General features: G+C 56.0%; 7 protein-coding genes across 7 annotated transcripts; 2 read left to right on the top strand and 5 right to left on the bottom strand.

The window, feature by feature from the left end:
- Window positions 1-22: 22 nt before the first annotated feature.
- Window positions 23-959, bottom strand: F5Z01DRAFT_677763 (ClpP/crotonase-like domain-containing protein; the record flags this gene model as incomplete). Its single annotated transcript, XM_046265391.1, has 2 exons — window positions 23-516; window positions 599-959. The coding sequence occupies 2 exons, from the start codon at window positions 957-959 to the stop codon at window positions 23-25; spliced, it is 855 nt and encodes a 284-aa protein (XP_046114387.1).
- A 327-nt stretch (window positions 960-1286) lies between these two features.
- F5Z01DRAFT_364750 (1,3-beta-glucanosyltransferase Gel1) lies at window positions 1287-3375 on the bottom strand. Its single transcript, XM_046259316.1, has 3 exons — window positions 2954-3375; window positions 2241-2901; window positions 1287-2191 (listed from the first exon to the last, which is right to left on the bottom strand). Exons 1-3 carry the CDS (start codon window positions 3081-3083, stop codon window positions 1615-1617), a joined length of 1368 nt encoding a protein of 455 aa, XP_046114386.1. The 5' UTR covers window positions 3084-3375; the 3' UTR covers window positions 1287-1614.
- A 1747-nt stretch (window positions 3376-5122) lies between these two features.
- On the bottom strand, window positions 5123-8736 carry F5Z01DRAFT_363565 (putative oxysterol binding protein). The gene is made up of 3 exons (XM_046259314.1): window positions 8604-8736; window positions 8469-8545; window positions 5123-8416 (listed from the first exon to the last, which is right to left on the bottom strand). Exons 1-3 carry the CDS (start codon window positions 8637-8639, stop codon window positions 5593-5595), a joined length of 2937 nt encoding a protein of 978 aa, XP_046114385.1. The 5' UTR covers window positions 8640-8736; the 3' UTR covers window positions 5123-5592.
- A 772-nt stretch (window positions 8737-9508) lies between these two features.
- Window positions 9509-11608, bottom strand: F5Z01DRAFT_366981 (uncharacterized protein). The gene has a single exon (XM_046259321.1). The coding sequence runs from the start codon at window positions 11370-11372 to the stop codon at window positions 9648-9650; it is 1725 nt and encodes a 574-aa protein (XP_046114384.1). The 5' UTR covers window positions 11373-11608; the 3' UTR covers window positions 9509-9647.
- A 1058-nt stretch (window positions 11609-12666) lies between these two features.
- On the top strand, window positions 12667-14778 carry F5Z01DRAFT_640211 (uncharacterized protein; the record flags this gene model as incomplete). Its single annotated transcript, XM_046262509.1, has 3 exons — window positions 12667-12781; window positions 12848-12975; window positions 13027-14778. 3 exons carry the CDS (start codon window positions 12667-12669, stop codon window positions 14776-14778), a joined length of 1995 nt encoding a protein of 664 aa, XP_046114383.1.
- A 618-nt stretch (window positions 14779-15396) lies between these two features.
- Window positions 15397-17841, top strand: F5Z01DRAFT_713894 (uncharacterized protein). The gene is made up of 3 exons (XM_046266502.1): window positions 15397-16016; window positions 16059-17275; window positions 17321-17841. The coding sequence occupies exons 1-3, from the start codon at window positions 15753-15755 to the stop codon at window positions 17706-17708; spliced, it is 1869 nt and encodes a 622-aa protein (XP_046114382.1). The 5' UTR covers window positions 15397-15752; the 3' UTR covers window positions 17709-17841.
- Window position 17842: 1 nt separating this feature from the next.
- Window positions 17843-18836, bottom strand: F5Z01DRAFT_666058 (uncharacterized protein). Its single transcript, XM_046264203.1, has one exon. It carries the CDS (start codon window positions 18607-18609, stop codon window positions 17974-17976), a length of 636 nt encoding a protein of 211 aa, XP_046114381.1. The 5' UTR covers window positions 18610-18836; the 3' UTR covers window positions 17843-17973.
- Between the last annotated feature and the right edge of the window lie 1462 nt (window positions 18837-20298).

The following is a 20298-nucleotide window of genomic DNA, read 5'->3' as shown; positions in this document are numbered from 1 at the left end:
CGCGTCTTCATCTGCCTACAAGCTACAATTTGGCAAAGGTCGGCTTCGTCTTCTTCAGCCCGCTCACGATTCCCTTCTTGAAATCCTCGCTCTGCACCGCCACCGAATTCCACACCGCCGTATACCGCAGACTCTCCACCGTCGCGTGATCGCGCCCGTGGTTCAGCAGCTCCTTGGTGCCCTGCACCGCAACGGGGCTTTTGCTCGCCAGTAGACCAGCCATGTCGAGCGCGGCCTGGAGAGCCGCCGCCTTGGACTCCCGCACGGAACCGACGAAGCCGACCTCTTTGGCCTCGGCGGCTGAGAAATCGCGGGCGGTGAGGCATACCTCCTTGACCCACGAGTGGTTGCCGACGATCTTGGGAAGACGGGTCAGGGTACCAATGTCCGCAGGGATGCCAATGTCCACCTCCTTGACGGCGAAGCGCGTGTTGGACGCGGCGATGCGAATGTCGGCGCAGCAGGCAATGTCAATCGCCAGACCCAGCGCGATGCCATGGAGCACGACAATCACAGCTGTGGTGACCTCACTGTCAACATGGCGCCCATCCATAGAAGCTAGAACGAGGAAGGGAATAGAAAACCAAATAAAACTTACGCTTCTCGCACTTTTCCACCGCACCAATGCAGCCTTGAAACTCCTCAATGTGACTTCTCAAACCCTTGGCCTTCCTCGCAGCGTCCGGCCCCTCGGTGAACAGCTGGCTTCCCTCACTGCTGGCCTGCACGTCCAGTCCCGCCGTGAAGGCCCGGTCGCCACTCCCGCTGAGCACCACGGCCCGGACGTTCTCATCTTCGCTGAGTCTTGTGAAGATGCGCCCAAACTCTAGCCAGACGGGTTCCGAAAAGGCGTTTAGCTTCTTGGGGCGGTTGATCTCGACATGCGCCACGCCGTCGGTCGGGTTGTAGACATTGAAGTAGGTGTAGGTGTACCCCGACAGTGGTGCTTGCGCGGACATGCTGGGCGTTGCGTTGGCGTGACGCTGCTTGACTTGCTCAATACAAGGGCCGAATTCCAGGAACGAATTGGAGTGACTATCAATATTTGTATTGAATCGAAAGAACAAGCCGTCGTTTGCTGCCTGTGTCCAGCTTCTGGAATGGGCCCTGGGGTAAGATGGTCAGCTTGACGGTGTGTGGGGAAGCCGAGGCCCGGCATTCAACGTCGCCGAAGCGTCAACTCAAATCACATGGGTGAAACTCTTCTTGCACCACGAGTCTACATATAATGAACCTTCACATACAATGACTACCGACAAGAAGCGATTGTATGTTTGCAATTCTCCGAGATGTCTTCTAACCTTCTTAGTGTAGCTATTGTGGGCTTATTCAAGTCTCACCTCCATAGGCGCGCGGGATCATGGACTTTGTAAAGATACGAGTTTATTTACGGCGGTGCTTAGCCTCGTCCGTAGAAGACGGCGGTCCAGTGCAATAACCCGCTTGAAGAAAAATGTCAAAGCTAAGGAAGATTGAGCCCCCGGCCTCATGCGAAGTTCGCACAGCGAGGCGCCCCTTGCGCCGTATGAAGATGAATGATGAAACAACAGTACATGCTCTAATTAGTGTCTATGCGTACCATGCAAACCAAGATCAACATCTCCCAGCTCTGTCTTACAACAACAGCGCGCCAAGCATAGCAAAGGTCGTCATGGCGATGGCGCCGCCAGCTGCGCGTAGCGACATGGCCCCATCGTCCTGGTTGTCACTTGAACCGGAGCCACTGCCATCGGTAGAGGAACCCGTTGGGGAAGCCTGACCTTGACTGACACTAGCAGTAGCCGTGCCGCTGTCGCCAGCCGTCTGCGAACCGGAGCCGTCCAGACCAGGACCATCGCCAGCACCGTTCTTCATGTACTTCTGAGCCTCCTCAGGCATTTCGGGGATCATGTTCGAGTCGACTTGCCAGTTGGATGACTTGGACGGGCAGTCGGAAGAGTGCGACTTCTTGGAGGCACCACCGTCGCCAGTGGGCATGGAGTACTTCTTGAGAGCAGCCTTGAAAAGGTCAAACTCCTTTTGTTCCTCCGCTTTGCCATTCTTGATCTTGACAATGCCGTAGTCGTTGTCCTCGAGAGAGTACTCGTACATCAAACCACCAGAGTAGACGCTAGTCATCTCGTCGGTCATCAAGGCGCTAAGCTCTTCGAACTCGCGGGGGCGGTTCTTGATGCAGCCGTACTCGGAGAGGCTGTGAGAGTTAGCGGATTGGCATAACGTATGCTCTGAGAATGACTTACAAGATGGGCAGACCGTAGTCGGTGAAGTTCTTGACCTTCTGGTCCCAGCCCGAGGTCTTGAAGTCCGAGTTGCACCAAGAGTAGTCGTTGAAAGCGAAGAAGTCAGAGCGCATGTCATCAGAGCCGCAGTTGAAGTACTCTGCGGTCTCCATGCGGTTCTGGGCGACATCGGCCGCCGAGTAGCCGACAGGGACCTGGCGCAGACCACGCGAGGAAAGATAGTTCTTCATGTCACGGGTGGTGGCCTTGACGTAAGGAGCAGCCTTGTCGGTGCCTGGCTCATCGTTGATGACCTCGTTGCCGGAGAAGAAAGCAGCGACGTTGTCGTACCTGGCGAACATATCGATGGTGGCAAAGACACTCTGGAGGTACTTGGCATTGTACGAGATGTGAGGGTCTGCACGGTTGATGGAATACTGGGGGTTGTTGACGTCCAGGACGAGGTAGATGCCGGCATCGTCCAGGGCCTTCATGCACTCATCGTGGTCCTTGCTGTTGTCGACAGCGTAGACACGGATAGTGTTGACGCCGAGCTTCTCGAACTCCTTGATGTCACGAAGGCAAGTATCGGGATCAGCCAGAGGGTCGATGTTCGCCGAGGCACCGCCGGGCTGGTAGTCTATGCCTCGCATGTACCAGCGGTCCTTACCAGTCCAGAAAGCTAGGATAGTTTTAGAAGAGTGTCGGTGGCACGGCACAATAGTGAATCTTACCGTTGCCGGAAGCCGTGACAGTGGGCAGGCTACCGGAGCGCTTGGTAGGGGGCTCCTTCTCAGTGGGAGTAGGAGAGGCAGAAACGGCGCCCAGAGCCGCGAGGGCTGAGATGATTGTGAAGCCCTTCATGGTGTGTATCGGTGGTCTATTCGAAATGCTCGAAGCGAGTGCGTGGGCGTGCTTTAATGGTGGGCTTGAGAGTGAAGAGCGGGACTAAGATTCTCAAGAGAGTGAGAGAACCAAGCAGTAAGAGAATTCGGCGAGAAAGGTATAAGAAGAAGAAAGATCCAACGTTAGCGAGGGAGTTGGACCGCGGGTAGGAGCAGAGATGGCTGGAAGGAAAGAGTGAGTGAGACCTGGACAAGGTGAGGGAAAGCCAGGCGAGTACAATGGGGGAAGGAGAGACAATCGGGAAGTCGAGAGGAATGGATGCTGAAGTGGGAGTGGCGGTTAATAAGGGTCCACCAGTCCGCTCTGCCCACAGGTACTATCCATAGATTCCATACCAAGGTATCCATCGAATCATCGTTACAGCGTGGCACTAGCACACAGGTAACTTATTGGCACAGCAGTGCGGGTATGAAGGCGGGACTTTTAGTGAGGCACATCGCAATCAACAGTGGACATGGAGGTGGGCGCGACTGCGCCAGGGGAGTCGGGGACTGGACTGGACTGGACTCGGATATGGCACACGTATTGGAAAGGTCCCACCGATCACCACCTATAGAGATTTCTCAACCGTATGTATTTTGCAGTCCCAAGAGGGCCAAGACACCTAACGGGAGGCAAATGGTAACGCCAATGGTTCAAGGTGTGGGGTGCATGCCCGGCGTGGGCGCATCCGTATTTACAGCCAGGCGTTGACTGGAGTTGAGTCGTTGACGGGACTGGAGGGAGGACATGAGGTGCCGTTACGAGGTTAGCAGCACCATCACCCACCCCCCTCCTGGAATGCACTCGACGCTTCATTGACACGTACTTCCTGTACACATCCTCAGCCTCGCTTTTCACCTTGACACGGCGACACATGGAGTACGAGGCCCAACATCAGTTTGATCAAGTACTGCACACTGCTGCTCTCAATCGGGACTTAGACGACCGACCTGGTCCTGCTTGGCGCTTCGGCTCACGGCAGCCTTGCCAGGATGATGCGTCGCTCCCCTGCAGTGTCGCAAACTCGCAATCCCACCCTGTGAACTGAAGTCTGACGCGTGTTAATACGGGCATTGTCTGCTCACACATGCCCGACGGTTGTCCTCACCAGCTGCATTGCAATGAACGTGTGACTCTTGCCGCCAGACTAATAATTAGAGACTTCCCCTATTCACCACCACCGTCGCCAGAAATTGAGAGATCGTGGCGAAGCATCTGGGCTGCGTCCACAAGACCCAAAAAATCACACTGCAAGTGCCGTGTCCCGGTTTGATGGTGCCGTGAGATCCGACTGCACTACTCATCAGAGCGGTCTTGCTCGTATAATCACCTGGAGCGCTTGTCGGACCAAGCCATTTGGAGGCCTCAGCCTCGACCTATTTGTACCAGTGCAGCACCAAGCACGGAAGGACAGCGGCTGAGCAGACACACTCCGCGACACAGAATTGCAAAGACGCCAGCACTCTTCGTGCCTCAAATCGCCCAATCGATTCCCCGCAGAGTCTTTCTTTCGGTAGTGCGAATGTTTGCCTGCAAGCACTGACATGACGATTCTGTCCAGACTAGTCACTGTAACGTATCTGATTGCAGGTGTCGTGTCGTGGCTCGTGCTCCCGTACCTACAGCAGCCGATCCGGATCGTCAGGGGATGATAATTTACGTATGGCCCACGCGCGCGGCGCCACTTTGTCAGCGGCCGGGCCACTGGCCAGCCCCTGCCCCTGAACGCCCAGGGGGGGTTATGATGATTTATTCAGCGTTGGCAGTTACTCAATCTAGACCTACTCAATCAGTCTTCCACTCAATCCAATCCGGCCTTTTTTGCCTTACTCAAGTGCCTAAGAGCCTAATAACTTTAATCTAGTAAGAAGCCTCTGCTGAGTTAGATAATAACTTAATCTAGTCAATCTAGTCAATCCAATCCAATCTGGCCTCTTTTCTACTCAATCGTAAGGGCCCTCTTCCTCAATCCACCCGAAACAGGCCGCAGATTGAGTAACTGCCAACGCTGGATTCATTTCATTATGCCAGACCAGTGGACGATGGAGCTGGTCAAGTGTTCATGCCGTCATCTGAGCCGCTCCGACACGTTCGATCAACGCTGTAGCTCCAATTTAAATATGTGAAACGCCCTTGATCGTCGGCGGTTTGAATTTGACAGGCCTGGTAGGCCTGAAGCCGCCTTGCTGCCGTGTTTGAGGCCTCACGCGTCGTTACACCATTGCAGACGTAATAGAAATTAGTGCCGCTGTCTGGTGAAATATGGCACCCCGGTCGCCAAGGGCGGGAGAGCCAGGTTTCTAGCTGTCTGACATTACCGAGATTCGAGATCGCCAAGGCTCCAACGGTCAACATGATCCACGTCAAGTCCAAGCTTCTGAATGTACGAACAAAGTATCATGTGTACTACTCGTCAAACAGGCCCGGTTGGTCCCTTCGCTAAGTGGTCGCTCGCTTGGCTGATGGCTCGCTTGTCTACTTTACGCTACACATTGAAAAGATCCTGCACGCCGGTCCAGCTTCCCCGGGCTCGCTCCTCCCAGTACGAGTCCTTGCCGCTCTTGATCTTCCACACTTCCTCGCCGTCGGGCGCGTTATCTGCCCTCACAAACCATCTCGGCTGGTGCTCTTCGCCTCTGACTTCCATTTCCTTGCGTCGCGTGCGCTGTGCCTCCTCGAGCTGTAGCTTGAGGGACTCTGCCTCGTCCAGATCGCCCTCCTCTGCGCGACGCTGATCCGGCCGCAGCCTGCAGTCCGTCGGTGCCATGTGATCCTTTTCGATACTGGTAATCTCATTCAAGCCGGCCGCGAATTCGGTCAAACCGTACGTCTGCGGCGCGTTCTGCACGAGGGGGCCGACCTGCCAGATCTCGTCGCTCGCCGCCTTGCCGGGACCTTGGGTTCGGAGACCTGAAGTCCATGTGCCGACCAACCCACTGCCGGTGTTGCTGCCGTCAGGGCTAAACGTCGTCACATTGACGTCCTCAATGCGGCCCCCAAACATACCCTTGCCCTTGAACTCCACGGTGGCCTTGTGCCCGGTAGAGTCGTTCACGACGTGCATCGTGCCCACGGGCTCCACGTACTTCTCGCCCATGACCACGTTACGCAGGAACATTGTACCAACATTCCACGAGTACAGCTCGTCGTTGCCGTCGGGCAAACGTAAGGCGACGCGCACCCGTCCCTCCATGGTGATCTCCGCGCTCTTGCCCCAGAACTTGTTGCCCGGTGCTGGAGACTGGGCAAAGGACCAGTTGGCAGAGTCGGCGTGCATGGCGAGTCGCAGTGGACGATGGGACACCTTCTCCACAAGCAACCTGAAACCACCAGGGACCTCGTGTTCGGTGCGCAGGAGTTCAAAGGTCTCACCGAGCAGCGGCGTAAAGGGCTTGCGGATAGCACGCTCCTTGACGCGACTGCTACTGAACTGCGAGACGGCAAAGGCGGTAACGTAGAGCAGACGTTCCGTGGGCGTCTTTTGCTTCACGGCTTGATCCAGCAGTTCTGCATACTCGAGCTGCTCAGCAACTTTTTGAAGCACCGAAATAGGCTCATTCGCAGACACAGGCATGGTAATGGTGCTCAAATCCTTGCCCACATTTTTGCGCACAAAGGCTATCAGGCTTGGTGGCATCACCGTGGCCTGAGGTATCGACGTTCGGCGTTGCATGCGCTTCTCGATAGGCAGAGGGATAAGGCTCTTGGGCTTCGCAGGGAAGAGGCCTGCGTCGCCCATGGCAGTCATCTCATCACCCTCCCCGGACGACACAGACGAATTGTCATTCTCATCCTCGGCATCCGAACCTTCGTCGTCCTCGCTATCTCGAACTTTGACGACACCGGACTTGGCATCTTCGGCGTCGAAGAATTCGTCGGCAGTGGACACCGTCTCGATACTCTTGCGCGAGGCACCGCCCGCAGACAAGGGGGCCTGCATACGGCGGCGCTTACTGTTATTGATGAGGGTCGTGAATTCCAGGACGACAGAGTCCAGGTCCGTCAGCAGAGCCTGGCAGTGGTCTTCCACGGACCTTTCCTCTTGCCCCTGTCCCTTTGATCCCTTGGGCTTGCCCTTGGTCACGCGCGCGCCGTTCATGGACGCATTGGCGCTGCCCGGGGAGGGCATCGCCATCGCGGGGCCTACAGCCTGCTGCGCCAGAGCCGACGTTGTCGTAGCAGCACTCGATTTTCGCCTCCAAAAGGGCCTCTTCTCCGGTGGGGTGAAGTAGCCATCACTTCGCTCATCTACGGCGCCCGAAGCGCTTGGCGACAAGAATTGGCCGGACGGTGGACACGCTGGGGCGGTGATATCTTTGGTCAGTCGGCGCAAGGCGTCGCGGGTGCCAACAACCCGACTGACCAAGGTCTCGACCTGATGCCATTCGTTCTCCTCGTCCTGGCTTGTAGATGCAGGCCCCCGAGGCACGCGCGTATCGAGCTTCATCATGCTGGCTCTGTTGTGGCGCTGCGGCATGGCCTCGATGCCCCGAGCGAGCCTGCTCGCCCTCTCCAGTGCCTTTGCCCACTCTTCAAACTCCTTGCTGTTGGGTGCCCGCAGATGCCAGACTTCTGCCCCCGAGTCGATGCTGATCTCCCGCCTGCGCTCGTCCGCTGCGACCGCCGCGAGGCTCAGGGGGATGGCGCCACGCAAAGCAGAGGAATTCCGATTGTAGTAGTATGATAGCGTGCATGTCGAGTAATCGAGCGAGAAGAAGCGGCGGGCGTAGCCCTGGCCCTTCTTGCGGCGTCTCTTGGACAGGGTGCCGACGTGGTAATTCGTCGGTGCCGAACCCCCTTCACTTCGGCCAGACACGGACTTTGGTCTACCTCCATGACTGTGAAGACTATCCGAGGACTGGGAGGCGCCGCCTTCGAGGTTGGGGACATATTTCGCGAGGCTCGTCTGGCTCTGCGTCGAGTTCGGTAGCTGTAAATTCGGTAGATGGTTCACGGTCTGCGGTGGAGCGTCCGTTGGGTAGGTGAGGACGACAAAGGTAGCCGTCTTTGAGGTCTGCTTCGAGAATGTGTTGTCGAAAACCAGCCCGTACATGCCGCCGTCCCCTACGCCGACATCGTGCGTCCCCATGGACACCTTGTCCGCCTCGCACTTGCCCAGCCACTTGACTGATATGAATCCTTTCTTGGCCAGCAAGTCTTGCGCGGTCGAGTCGCGTTTCGGTATGCGGCTCGTCTTGCCTTCGGATTCGCCGTGGGTTCGAGACGCGCCATCTGGGACATCGCCGACGCTGGAAGCCGAGTGCAAAGCAGTGGCACCGTTGCCAGGATGCTTGACAATGCCAAAATTGCTAGCGCCTTGGTCAGTTATGTACGCGTTTCTGCGGGGCAGAATGAGCCTACATTGACTTCTTATGAGGTTGGACACTCCATGACACCGTGTTGCCTTCGTCGACCTGCACCCAACGTACGATATAGGACTAGTCCAGCAATTAGCGACTCAACATGGCACGAGGCCGTCAACTGCGCCCGACGTACCCTGCTGTGGACCTCGAGATGCTCGATGCCCGCCATCGTATGAGGTCAGGGTGGGTTGCGTGCGCGTAAAGGGCGGAATGGCAGCTGGAAAACTTGAGGGTACTCGGGTGTCGAAGCTGCGGCCAGTGGGCTTTTTATTAGGGCGTTTCCATGTCGACCCTGCTGGTCTGGTGTATCTTGGCGTGCAGATCGTAGGAGGAGGATGCAACAGCCTATACGTATGCGAACGAGATGGGGTTGCAAGGCAGCCTGGCAGAGAGCCTCTGGATTTACCAAGAGGCTGGGCGCTGTCTGCTTTACGAACCCGAGCAAGCTACGTACGTCGTTGCTGGCATGGAGGGGGATGGACCATGTTCCAGTTGTTCTCGCACTGTGTGTGTGGCCCACGTCAGCGCCGTGGCTGGGGCCAGAAGCTGGGCCAAATACAAGGTTCGTACAGTGCGCATTAGGCTGTCAGCATGCTCGCAAAGCTCGGCTGACAACAAGCTTCCAGCCCCCCCTCTCTCCGCGCGGCATCAGGGATGCGCAATGCGCCACTTATTATATTTAGACTCGTCCGCCTTTGCTTCGGTTTCACTTTTTCCACGCGTCACTCAAACTTACTCAAGGCACGAAATGCCCGATTGGGAGCTCGTTGGCCTCCGTACTTACGCAAGTAGCGAAGCTGGCCTGTTCTCTTGTGCTCGGCAGCAACTTCAGGTCCCAACATTGACTTGACATGACGGGTGTCCTTCGAAATTCCTGCACGTCGCAAAAGATTACTTAATGAGGTGGTGGCGCCTCAGTTTCGACGCTACGGCCGAACTCACTGTGGACAGGTAACCTCGGGATGTCGAGCATTAGGTATGATAGACAAGATCACATGGTTTATGTCGACAAGTCGCGACTCATTGCCTTACCACTATTCTGACCCTGATTCCAGAATATGGGCGTTGACCGGGATAGAATTGAATATGTTGAATGCCATATCTTCCTACAAAAGTATGACACTTGCAATTCAGCCTCATTATTGCCCAGCATAGGTATCGAGTTATTTTCGCACAATTATCCCAGATTCGATGGTAATAGCCGCGCTGATTCGGTCAGAATCAGGGAGAACAATGCCGGCACCGTGGCCGATGGCCCTATGGACCCAATTCTTTCAAACGCATTCCGGGCTGTTCCTTCGAGCTGCATTTCGGCCTTTGATTGCTCGGTGAGTATCAAGCTCGAATCGGGAAGCTGATCCAACATGCCTGCGGCACACTGGATGTCGCGCTTGTCCAGCTTCTCGGTCACCTCTTGTAGGCACCCCTCCCCAGGTCTATTCTTCTCAAAACTGGCCTTCCATGCCGATATGACTGCCGATGTCGTCAGGTCACGGGTGCTCGCGTAGGTGACGGATGGTTTCCGCAGGCCATCGGGCCCTCTCGTGTTGTCCAGGTGCAAGTAGCTGCCCCATCTCTTCCCGCCGTTCCACAGCGTCACGCTTTTGAGTTTCGGCATGAGATACAACGCGTCGGAGGCATCCACGAGGGTATCCGATAGGGCACTCGAGTCCTTCAAGCAGAACAAGCCGCAGGTCATGGACAACGACTCCAGATTTGGAAAGCACTCTGCTTTGTTCTTCGCGGAAGACCATATCCGCCGTGCTGCCCAGAAAAAGTCTTCCGGCTCTATTACAAAAGAGAGGCATACGCGACGAAGACGGCATATTGTGAAGACAATGTGCATAGGCATTCCATAGCCCGATTGGGAAGACAGATGAACACCATTGTCGAGTCGAGCTTCTTGATTGATCGGCTCACCGTGATCACAGAAGACACTAAAGTTCTCCAGACCGCGGTTTACCATGATGTCCAGATTCCTCATGGCACGTGGTGTCGGGTAAGGGTCGACTGGGTGATGCCATCTCTCGTACCGTACTGTCCTGAGGTTGGGCATATTTCCACTAGCGAGCTCTCGGAGGAAGGCAAATGCTATGCGGCGATAACCATGTCTCCGCACCTGCAGAGTAGAAATCACCTCTACACGTGGGAATCGATACCACTTCTGAGGTACGTTGTTATCTGATCCGAAGAAGATAGGGTAGTTGCCCGCCGCTGGACTCAGCAAGGTAGAGAGGACCCTACGTTTGGCGCCATAAGGGGCGTGTGCGCCTCGGCGCACCAGGTTCCAGGAAGGGCAAGCATCAGAAGCATCCCGGACCTTTTGCAAATGCTTCTTGTACAACTGCTTGGACTGAGGGCCTTGCATCTGGCTCGACTTTTCGAAGCGATACTCTCGAAACCCATGCTGGGCGTCGCTTGGTGACCTGGCACCGATCTCGAGACAAATTCCTCCTCGTCCCTCGACAGACCAGCTCGACAGCACAGCAAACAGATCACGCATCCCTCTGAAGAGAATTTGGCTGTTGGTGAATGCAGTGTCCTCGTCCTCTTCCTCCATGCACTCGCTGCAGTCGTATGTCGACAGCTTAGCGACGAAACTGATCTTCTGGACGTACAGCTGGCGGTGGTTGCGGTCGCCAATCACGCTTTCTAGGTGAGGTAACTTGTGCTGATCGAGGTGAATAGTGTGAAAGCTCTCTGGTTCGAACCATCTTTGCCATTGCTTGCAAGTGGTCACGTAGTTGGTGATGTGTGTCCGCTCGGATTCGCGTAAGATGGAGAAAATCATGATTCGAAGCTCGTTAGGGAGGTTTTGCCAGCCGGTTCTCGTTCCATGGGGAGTCGATCCATGGCCACGATGGAAGCCTTGTTGGACATTCTTCTCCATTCCACGAGGCATCCTGGTAAGACGACAGCGCTGGGCACATGTTGGACGCAGTTCCAGCTCTGGTTGGAGCAACAAAAGGGAAAGTAAAAGTTCGTAGGAAATTCCACGAGGAGCTGTCGTCGTGCGAACCAAATGACCCTGTTGGCCACGCCATCTTGAACCCTAAACTGTCCATCGCGAAGTTCGGGCATGTTACCTAGTGAGGGTAGCGGTGCAGATGACAAACTCAAGAAATTCCTTTCCAGATGTAGCACGGCAATCTGCTGTCTTTCATTCGTGAGGTATATCACCGAGAAACCTGAGATTACTTGGGCTCTTGCGATACCGCCCATCAAACAGGAGTCCGTAACGGTCGACTGGAGCCATCTTACCCGCGACAGCTGGCAATCCTTTTAAGCTCGCACAGAGGTACGTATTCACAGTGTCGACCTTTTCTCCGGTTGACGATGCGTAACCGGAGTCAAGTACGTACGTAGACGTGCCATGTCAGTGAAGTTGACGGTGGGCCGGCCAGCAGTCCGCAGTCCAGTCGCTCGAACGTGGGGTACGTGTATTCATCCATGTACTCCGTACCCACCTGTTAGCGCACCTGGCGGCCGTGACGCGGGCGTGCTAACACGAGGTACTAATTTAGCACGTCGTCCCATTTTCGATAGCGGACGGCGTCTGCGTCAAGGAAATGATTTCTGTCGATAGTCGGAGCCCAGTGCGTCCTGCACTTCCATTTCCATCTAATTAGGTCTACTAAAATAATGGGCAGAATCAATTCATTGAGAGCTGATTGCTTGGCCATTGCAATTGGCTCACTTCTCCACTGAACCTGCTCGTAGGCTGGGCCAGACAGACGCATGCACCCGCATTCTTCCAGAACATCCAACCCAACCCCGGTCCCCTTTTCCAACAACTGCCAAGAGCCAACATTGGCCGCCCACGATTCGCTCATCCGCCGTCTTCGTTGGCGACCTCTTTTCCTTGCTCTTTACGTCTTTCGCTCAATATAGCATTGCGACTGTATCTGTGACGAAAGCATAAGCGAGTCTGTTTGTATTGCATAATCCGAGAGCCTGACGTCGGCTCTCGCTCGTACACCTTTTCGTTCCTCCTGATTTCCCAGGGCCTTGAAAACCCGCGCAGTAGGGGCAACAAATCACACGATCCCGTTCACAAAGTTGTCACACCCATATCGATCCGCAGCTCAGGTCCGCGTGCTTCCGGTCGCGGCAGATAACCGACGTCCTTTGCTCGCCGTGTAACGATACTGATCCGACCCGATCGAGCGCGGTTCGCCAGCGCATCGCAATACGACATGTCTACAGCTCTGAGCAAGCGTCAGCAGGCGCGCAACGAGAAGACGCTGAAGGAGCTCGTGCAGAATGTAGCTGGAAACAATATTTGCGCTGACTGTCACGCCCGCAACCCTGGTACGGAGAGTTCCAGGATCCTACACGTGGTAATGACTTGAGAGGCTGACTTGCTGCCTACTGCAGCTTGGGCATCTTGGAGTTTAGGAGTCTTCCTCTGCATGCGATGTGCGGCTATCCATCGCAAGCTGGGGACGCACATTTCAAAAGTCAAGTCATTGAGCATGGACAGCTGGTCGAACGAGCAGGTCGACGTAAGCACGACGCGCGAGGATCATGCGTGCGGTCACTGACTTGGGACACAGAACATGCGCAAGGTTGGCAACGTGGTGTCGAACCAGATCTATAACCCCGAACGAAAGAAGCCACCTGTATCAGTCGACGTGGACGAGGCCGACTCGGCAATGGAGCGCTTCATCCGAGCAAAGTACATGAACAACAATGCCGGTACAAGCCAGGGTGGAAAACACACGAGGCCGCTCTCCGATGAAGGCGTACCGCCCCCTCTGCCGCCAAAGAACTCTTCCAAGTTCAGCCTCCGCTCGGCTGCGTCAATTTTCCCCTCGCGACTGCGAAAGGACCCTACGCCCTCTCCCACCATCGACAACAGACCATCCTCGCATGGCTCGGCAGGCAAGGTGACGCGTGTATTTGGCGCTTCCGTCAACTACGATGACGGCGACGACATGGAGAGGAAGTTGGCAAAGATGCGCGACATGGGGTTCAACGACGCGCAGCGCAACGCCATTGTGCTCAAGGGGGTGAACGGCAACCTGGAGCGCGCAATCGAGTCCATGGTGCGACTTGGCGAAAGCGGTCGTAAGTCGCCTGCCCCGGCGCCACCTCCGCACGATGGGACTTTGCGCACATCCAAGTCGATGACACCTTTGGGCGGAGGCGTTGGTCTATCTCTCAATGGTCGGAGTGGCAGCACCTCACCAAGGGTCCAGTCGAACAACCCCTTTGATGCCATGTCGCTGCCAGCACCGCTTCAAACGGCCCAATCTACCGGCAATCTCCAAACCAACAACCCGTACCAGCAGTCTTACCATCAGTCTTCAAACCCTTTTCAGGCGCCACAGCAGCAGACGGATCATTTCGCGCAAGCCTTTCAACAGCTTGACATCTCGTCCGCCCACCAGCCGCAGCCTCTGTTTCCCAATAGGACAGGTGGGCTGACACCCCAGGCCGTGAACCCTCCTCAGTTCCCACCACATATGGCTCCCTCAGCCCCGGCAAGCCCTCACTTATATCAACAGATGGGCTTCCAGGCTGTGTCCTACCCACAAGCCGCGCCCTTGCAGCAACAAGCGACAGGGTACAATCCATTCCTTCCCAACACTCCGAACAGTGCCCAGTCACCCCAGACTCAGTACCAGTATCCTCCGCCGCATAACCAATATGTCAATACTGGAAGTGTGCCACAGCAGTACCAGCAACAGCAACAACTATTACAAGAGCAACATACCCCCACAAGCAATCCTTTCGGGCCCCGTTCGCCTACAAGAGTGGCCTCCCCAACTGGTCTGGGCCAGATCCCTGAACAAACACAAACGTCCTACCAGAGCGCAGTTTACCAGAGTCCAGCGGCCATGCCACCTCAAGCGGGGGCAAACAACCCATTCTTCACGAGCCCTGCAGAGACGTCAACCCAGATGTACGGCCAGCAAGGGTACTATCAGCCGCCCAGGCAAGATAAAGCGTCCATTATGGCGCTATACGGACTTGGTGGGCCCCAACAGTCCATGTCCACTGATACCACGCACTCGCCACCCATCCAGTCGCAATCGATTCCGGAGGATCATCCTGTGCCACCACAGCAACACCAAGAACCACCTCCTCAGGCAGCGCCACAGAGGAACGCGACCCAGCCTCTGCCGCAGACAACCAGCAACAACCCATTCATGCCCAAGCCGGCGGCAGCTGCTGTTGCGCCCAGCGACCCATTTTCGTCGAAACGGAGTCGCGAAAGCGTGAATCTAGGTATGGACATGGCTTGGACTAATGGGCGGCACAGTCCAGACGCATTCGCAAGCTTGAGCGCGCGCCACGGTTGAGAGACATGACAATGATATGGACATTTGCATCACGTATATAATGCCATGTATATGTACACTGAGTCAAACTTGACGCCTTTTATGGAAGTCTTTGAACATGGTCAAAGAAGATATCCCCAGGCTCCTCACATGAAGTCGGGGAGTACAAACATCGCCTGTCAAAGTGAATCTCATCGTGCGACCTTTGTTTCTAATAGTACCTGTGGTGCCATGCTGCTTTCGTCCAACGCAAGCGGGGCACTACGTAATTGGCCTGTTCAGCCTTGCTAGGTAGGAAGCGAATTCCCAGTGCGAGGCAACTCTTCGCTCAGTCCAACAGAGAGGAGCGCGACGTGTTACGAGGTTTGCGGCGCTCTCAGTACCAGTAGGCAAGGTACTGAATATCGGAAAGCCAGGCTGTCTCTCGTCCAGAGTGCTATTTCAGTAGCACGGATGACTGGAGGCCAGACGTAGTAGAGGCTATTCTTCCCCGCATGGGTAACGCAAGCCAACCCGTCCGACTATCACTGGCAATTCATCATGGACGTAGTATCGCATTGTGATAATAAAGATTACCCTGAGATATGCCATAAACGAGTTGCTTAAAGCACACGCGAGGCGTACGAGGCAGAGTGGATGGGCAGAGCGCTCAAATGCAGTGATGATATGGCATTGTGGTAATGTACCATGCTAGCCGCTCTGCATAATCCGTCCTACCCATCAATTCCGGACCTGGATTTCACCTTATCATCACCATTTCCGTCAACACGTTCGCCATAGGCATTCTGCCCTTTACGACGCCAATGACGTTCTCAGAGCCACAGCAGCCGTCTGTGAGCTTCCATGATATCTCAATATTGCCATAGCCCAGGTCAATCTTCCCAAGCGCCAACGCGACTCTCAACGACGAGGGCCCACGCTGGGTCCCCGAACTCGAGTATCTTATCTTCCGGGTTCACATCGCCAACTTTACCTTACGATTTGAATCTATCAGCATGGATGCCGCGATGGACGAGGGAAGCGCGAGTCCGTCACCCCTGACCAAACCGAAGACTCGTTCCCTATCCGACAGCAACAGCACACCGAGCAAACTATCCCCATCGCCCTTTATCATCGAAGCAACCCATCGCGCCTCGAGGGACGATAGCAGCATTCCCCCGGCCAGCAATGCTCAGCCCGTGACGCCGCGCCGGCCTCAGGCGACTGCAAGTAGCGCCTTTGCCCTTCACATGCCATTGTCGCATCACGCAACGCCTCCGGTCGCATCGGCAAGCCAACGACAACAAGAACAACAAGAGCAGGCGCCGCCTGCATTCACCGGGCTGGGATCAGCCAAACCTGTGCCCCTGTCGCCAAAGCTTGACCAGGGGCATACGTTTGCTTCGCCGACAAATATTCTACCCAGAAGATCCAGGGGCCTAGACTTCTCCCGCGCCGCGACAAGCTTACACCACTCCACATTGGCGGAACAGTCATCTCCGGATTCTTCCCCTACGATGGGGGGCAAGTCGATGGCAATCCCAGGCCGACGGGACAACTTCTCCAGAGGACCGGAACAGACGTCTACATCCCTCTGGTCGATGATGGGGAACCAAGAAAAGACCAACCTCAGCCATTCCCTGGGCAGCACACGGGCCATGTGCTCAGATCTGTCGAGCTCGTCCGACGACGACGATATCATGGATGAGGACACAGACGAGGCATACGTGACAACGCCCCAGGTATCCAGGACAGCGGAACCGACCGGCAATTTTGGATCGCCGGCGATGGGGAGCCTGATGAGCTTCCAGCAGCGGCAACGGGGCAGGAAACCAATCAAGAAGAAGGGCAGAGGTACAGCAGGACTGGGGTTCAGCCATCAGGGTGGGGGATCTTCACCGCCTCACGCGTCCGCCGCCAGAAGGGAGAGCATTAGCTGGCAGGCGAAACAGCTTCATATCTCGGGGATGGACGCCGACGAGCACGGTAAACCTATTGATGCGGATGGCTCGGGCGATGGGCAAAGGAGTGTTGTACGCCGACCCGTCACCCGACGAGGCAACCTGCTGCCCAAGACGAAGACCTTTGCCCGCATCAGAGCAGCCCTTTTCGAAGAGAATGCGCCCGCGGAAACAGAGACACGGCGTGAAGCCGAGGTCGTCAAGCAAGTGCGCGAGAGCGATGTGCCAGACCTCGAGCCTCGGCGACCCCCCATACAACAGCAGCCACTGCCCGAAGTGCCGCCCCCAGGTGGCCATGCCCCGGTATCAGCTCTCTCGTCGCCCGCTCAAGAAACTCTGGATGATATACCCGAGGGCGACCTGATGGGCGATCTCGCGGCGGGGCTGTCCAGCAGCTTCAAGCAGCATGCCATGCGCAACTCGAAAGGCAAACACTTCTGGGACACTTTTTCGGAGACAAGCAGCGTCGCGGGCCAAAAAACGCCGCCACCACCCAACAACGGCCTACCTCGCGGCTCATCGTCCGGCATCAGTGAGGATGTGCCCATGGACTCGCCTTCGGGCGGGGGCCCTCTACAGTGGCTTGCCGCGCAGCGGCGCTCCGACTCGGAACGATCCGACAGTGCACAAACCCCATATCCGGGTCAGCCGCCTACTGCGACTGAGATCACACGTCGCATCAATAGCAAGCGTCGCCGCGATGACGACTTTGATCCCGTGAGCCTCAAGCGCCGTGCTGTTAGCCCTGGCCTGAGCGTACATAACTCACCGCTACCTCAGAGCCCGATGCAACGCGATGTTGCACCTTGGGGCTCACGGCCAGGCAGTAACGGCGGTGAAAAGGCAGGGAGTCAGAGCGCGCCCAGCGACTCGGGAAGCACACCCGGTGCTCAGCAGCAGAACACGACGGGAACCAATAGTGCCGGGAGTCGTGTCAATGGGAAGGGCAGGATCGGGTTTCAGGGCATGACGGATACGCATGATGGTCTCATGCGGATGAGCATAGAATAGGCGTTTCTGGACTTTTGTTGCGAGCATTGCAAGGGCGTTCTGCTGCGGACTTGGGACTGATTTTTACTATTGCTACGAGATGGATGAGCAATGGACGGAGCAACACTAGCATCATGGACCCAAATGAGCGAGGAATCATTACTCGCCGAATATAATGTGTTTATATATACACCTGAAGGAACGCTCAGCCCCGTGATGCATCTTGGTATCAATCCCAACGCCGTGAAAACATAATCGACCTTCTCTCATACGAAGACTTGTTGGTCTATTCGCCGCCAACGCCCTCATCCGGTACTGTCAACGTGCCCAGCTTGTCATCCAGCCACTTCGCCAACTCGATTGCGTGTCTCCTTATGACGGCATCGGCAACAGAGGCACTCGTACCAACGGTGCTGCTCAGGTGACTCCCCGCATCGCTGGGGCTCGTCGAGACGGTCGGTGGTGGGACTGTCAGGGAAGTCGATGCCTCGCCGGGGTCGAGTTGGGCTTGCACGGTCGCATCCTCGGCGGACGACGAGGAGGACGACGACTCGGTCGGTATCCCGATGCAGACGAACAGCAGCCCACAGTTGAGCCTCCGTATCAGGACGACGCCCGTGTCGGTCTGGACTGTGACGGTCTGTGGCTTGGTGACCTCCTTGGCCGACACCTCCTCTGCATCCTCCTCATCCTCCTCTTCTGAGCTCTCCTCTAGCGAGAGATTTGATGCGTGGATCGAAAGCAGCGACGCCGCGACGGTAGCGTGCGTGCGCAGAACGGAGACGGGGTGGGGCGACGCGTGGGCGAGGAGCTTGCCGGTCGGTGAGGTGATGAGCAGGCTGGGGAGGGAGGGGGATGTGTTGGCGGAGAGGAAGGCGGTTAGGCGCTTTGTGAGGAGAAGGGGCGGCGTCGAGGAGGCCATTGCGGAAGAAAAACACGTGGCGGTCTCTCTGAAGTGGTGTCGCTGGCCCAGTGGAGAGCGAATTGGTGGTAATGAGGGAATCGCCTTGGCTGTCGCGAAACCAACGAGAAGGAAGGTCTTGGTGATGGATGTGAGCTTGGTCCGCCAGCGTCATGGCGCGGGGTGCGATAAGATAAGGCAGACCACATCCCGCTTCCAACCACGCGTGAACCCGCAGCACAAGAACAGTATTAATTATACCTTACCTTTTTCAATCTATTGACTTTCAATGGCCAATTGTACATATAAACCATCACGATGGCATACGGATATGAGTCGATGCAACACCCTCACATCGACCAGAACCGTCGAGGCGCCATCTGATTGTCAGCATTGGCCTGATCCATCATCTTCACACTCAATGCCTCTGTTATTGCCACGGTGCCAAACTGCCAATGCATTTCTTAACTCACATGCTTGGTTCTCCTGAAGTTTCGGCTCCGTACAGGACCTGCCTTGTATGGCTATTTGCCTTGCGCCAGATGTGCAAGGGTTGTTTCCAACAGTGGCTCTGGATCAATGCGAGGCCATGTCAGCCTGCCAGAGCCCAGTACGTAGTAGCACAACATACATGGCGCGAAAGCACACTGCAACGAGATGAGGCTTGCGTTGATGTCAGCGAGCTATTGAACGCCGCTCGTTGGTCACTTTAGGTGTTTCACGTCATTGCGGCTGCATCTAGGGTTCACGTCGAGTATTGTACAGCATCCAGGTCCAATGGCGGCTGAGGGTGTCCTCGATTGCCTGACCAAGCGCTAATTTGGGGTGCCACAAGGCCAAGAGAACAGTCCTCAATGCGATACGCGCGACGGGCTTGGCAAATCATTCACACTTTTGATAAAGTGCATCCCGTGCGCATGTTGAGCCCATACGTATTAATAGACTCGGAATCCTGAGACCGGTGAAGGGAACTGCGCGAGACTTGTTGCAACGCGCAAGATTCTGGGTGACGTTTGCTCTGCTTCGCAAGGTGCTCACTAGGGCGTTACAAGATGCCGTGCACCAATCAGCAGGCTGAGACAATCAGAAGATCAGCGCGCACTAGCCGCAACGAGCCTCCACGGCCAGTCATGTCGTTCCTGCATTTGGAAGGCACCACCACAGTCCTTGGACAAGTGCCTGGCTTCTTCTACATGGGCTCTACGCCGTGGGTTGAGCGGTCCGTCAGCAAAGATACGACGTGAACAAAATGTCGAAGCATGAACCGAAGACATTCTGAATGAGCCACAGCCCGTGAAAGCACACTACAAGAACGTACCTTCAGGCAGACTGGACTTGGGAGGTGGACCCGGATCACGACGATCAATTTCTGCGGAGGGCGCCTACCCCTGGATTCCCTCAGATTAGCTGGGGCGTCCAATCAGGGTGGCCTGTGAGACGCGGCCCCCCTTACGCAGAGTGGCCCGCATCCTACCCGCGACGTCGCACGCCTGGTCAACCTCCTCTTGCTCCCATTCCAGTCCAGTTCATCCTTTGTGCTGATTGAGCTCGTCTCGATCAATCATTTTGCTGTTGCTTTCTGGGTCGCCATTCAAGGGGCCGCGACATTCATTCACTCATCGTTTCGTTTCAATTACCAGCCACTACGGCATATCGTTATCGTCCTGCCTTTCCTTAACAACACTTCAACGCACAGCTGCCGCCGACGGA

This window comes from Emericellopsis atlantica, assembly GCF_019669845.1.
Source record: "Emericellopsis atlantica unplaced genomic scaffold F5Z01scaffold_36, whole genome shotgun sequence".
NCBI lineage: Eukaryota > Fungi > Ascomycota > Sordariomycetes > Hypocreales > Bionectriaceae > Emericellopsis > Emericellopsis atlantica.
The sequence above is the reverse complement of the archived record's forward strand: the minus strand, read 5'-3'. Positions and strand labels throughout refer to the sequence as shown.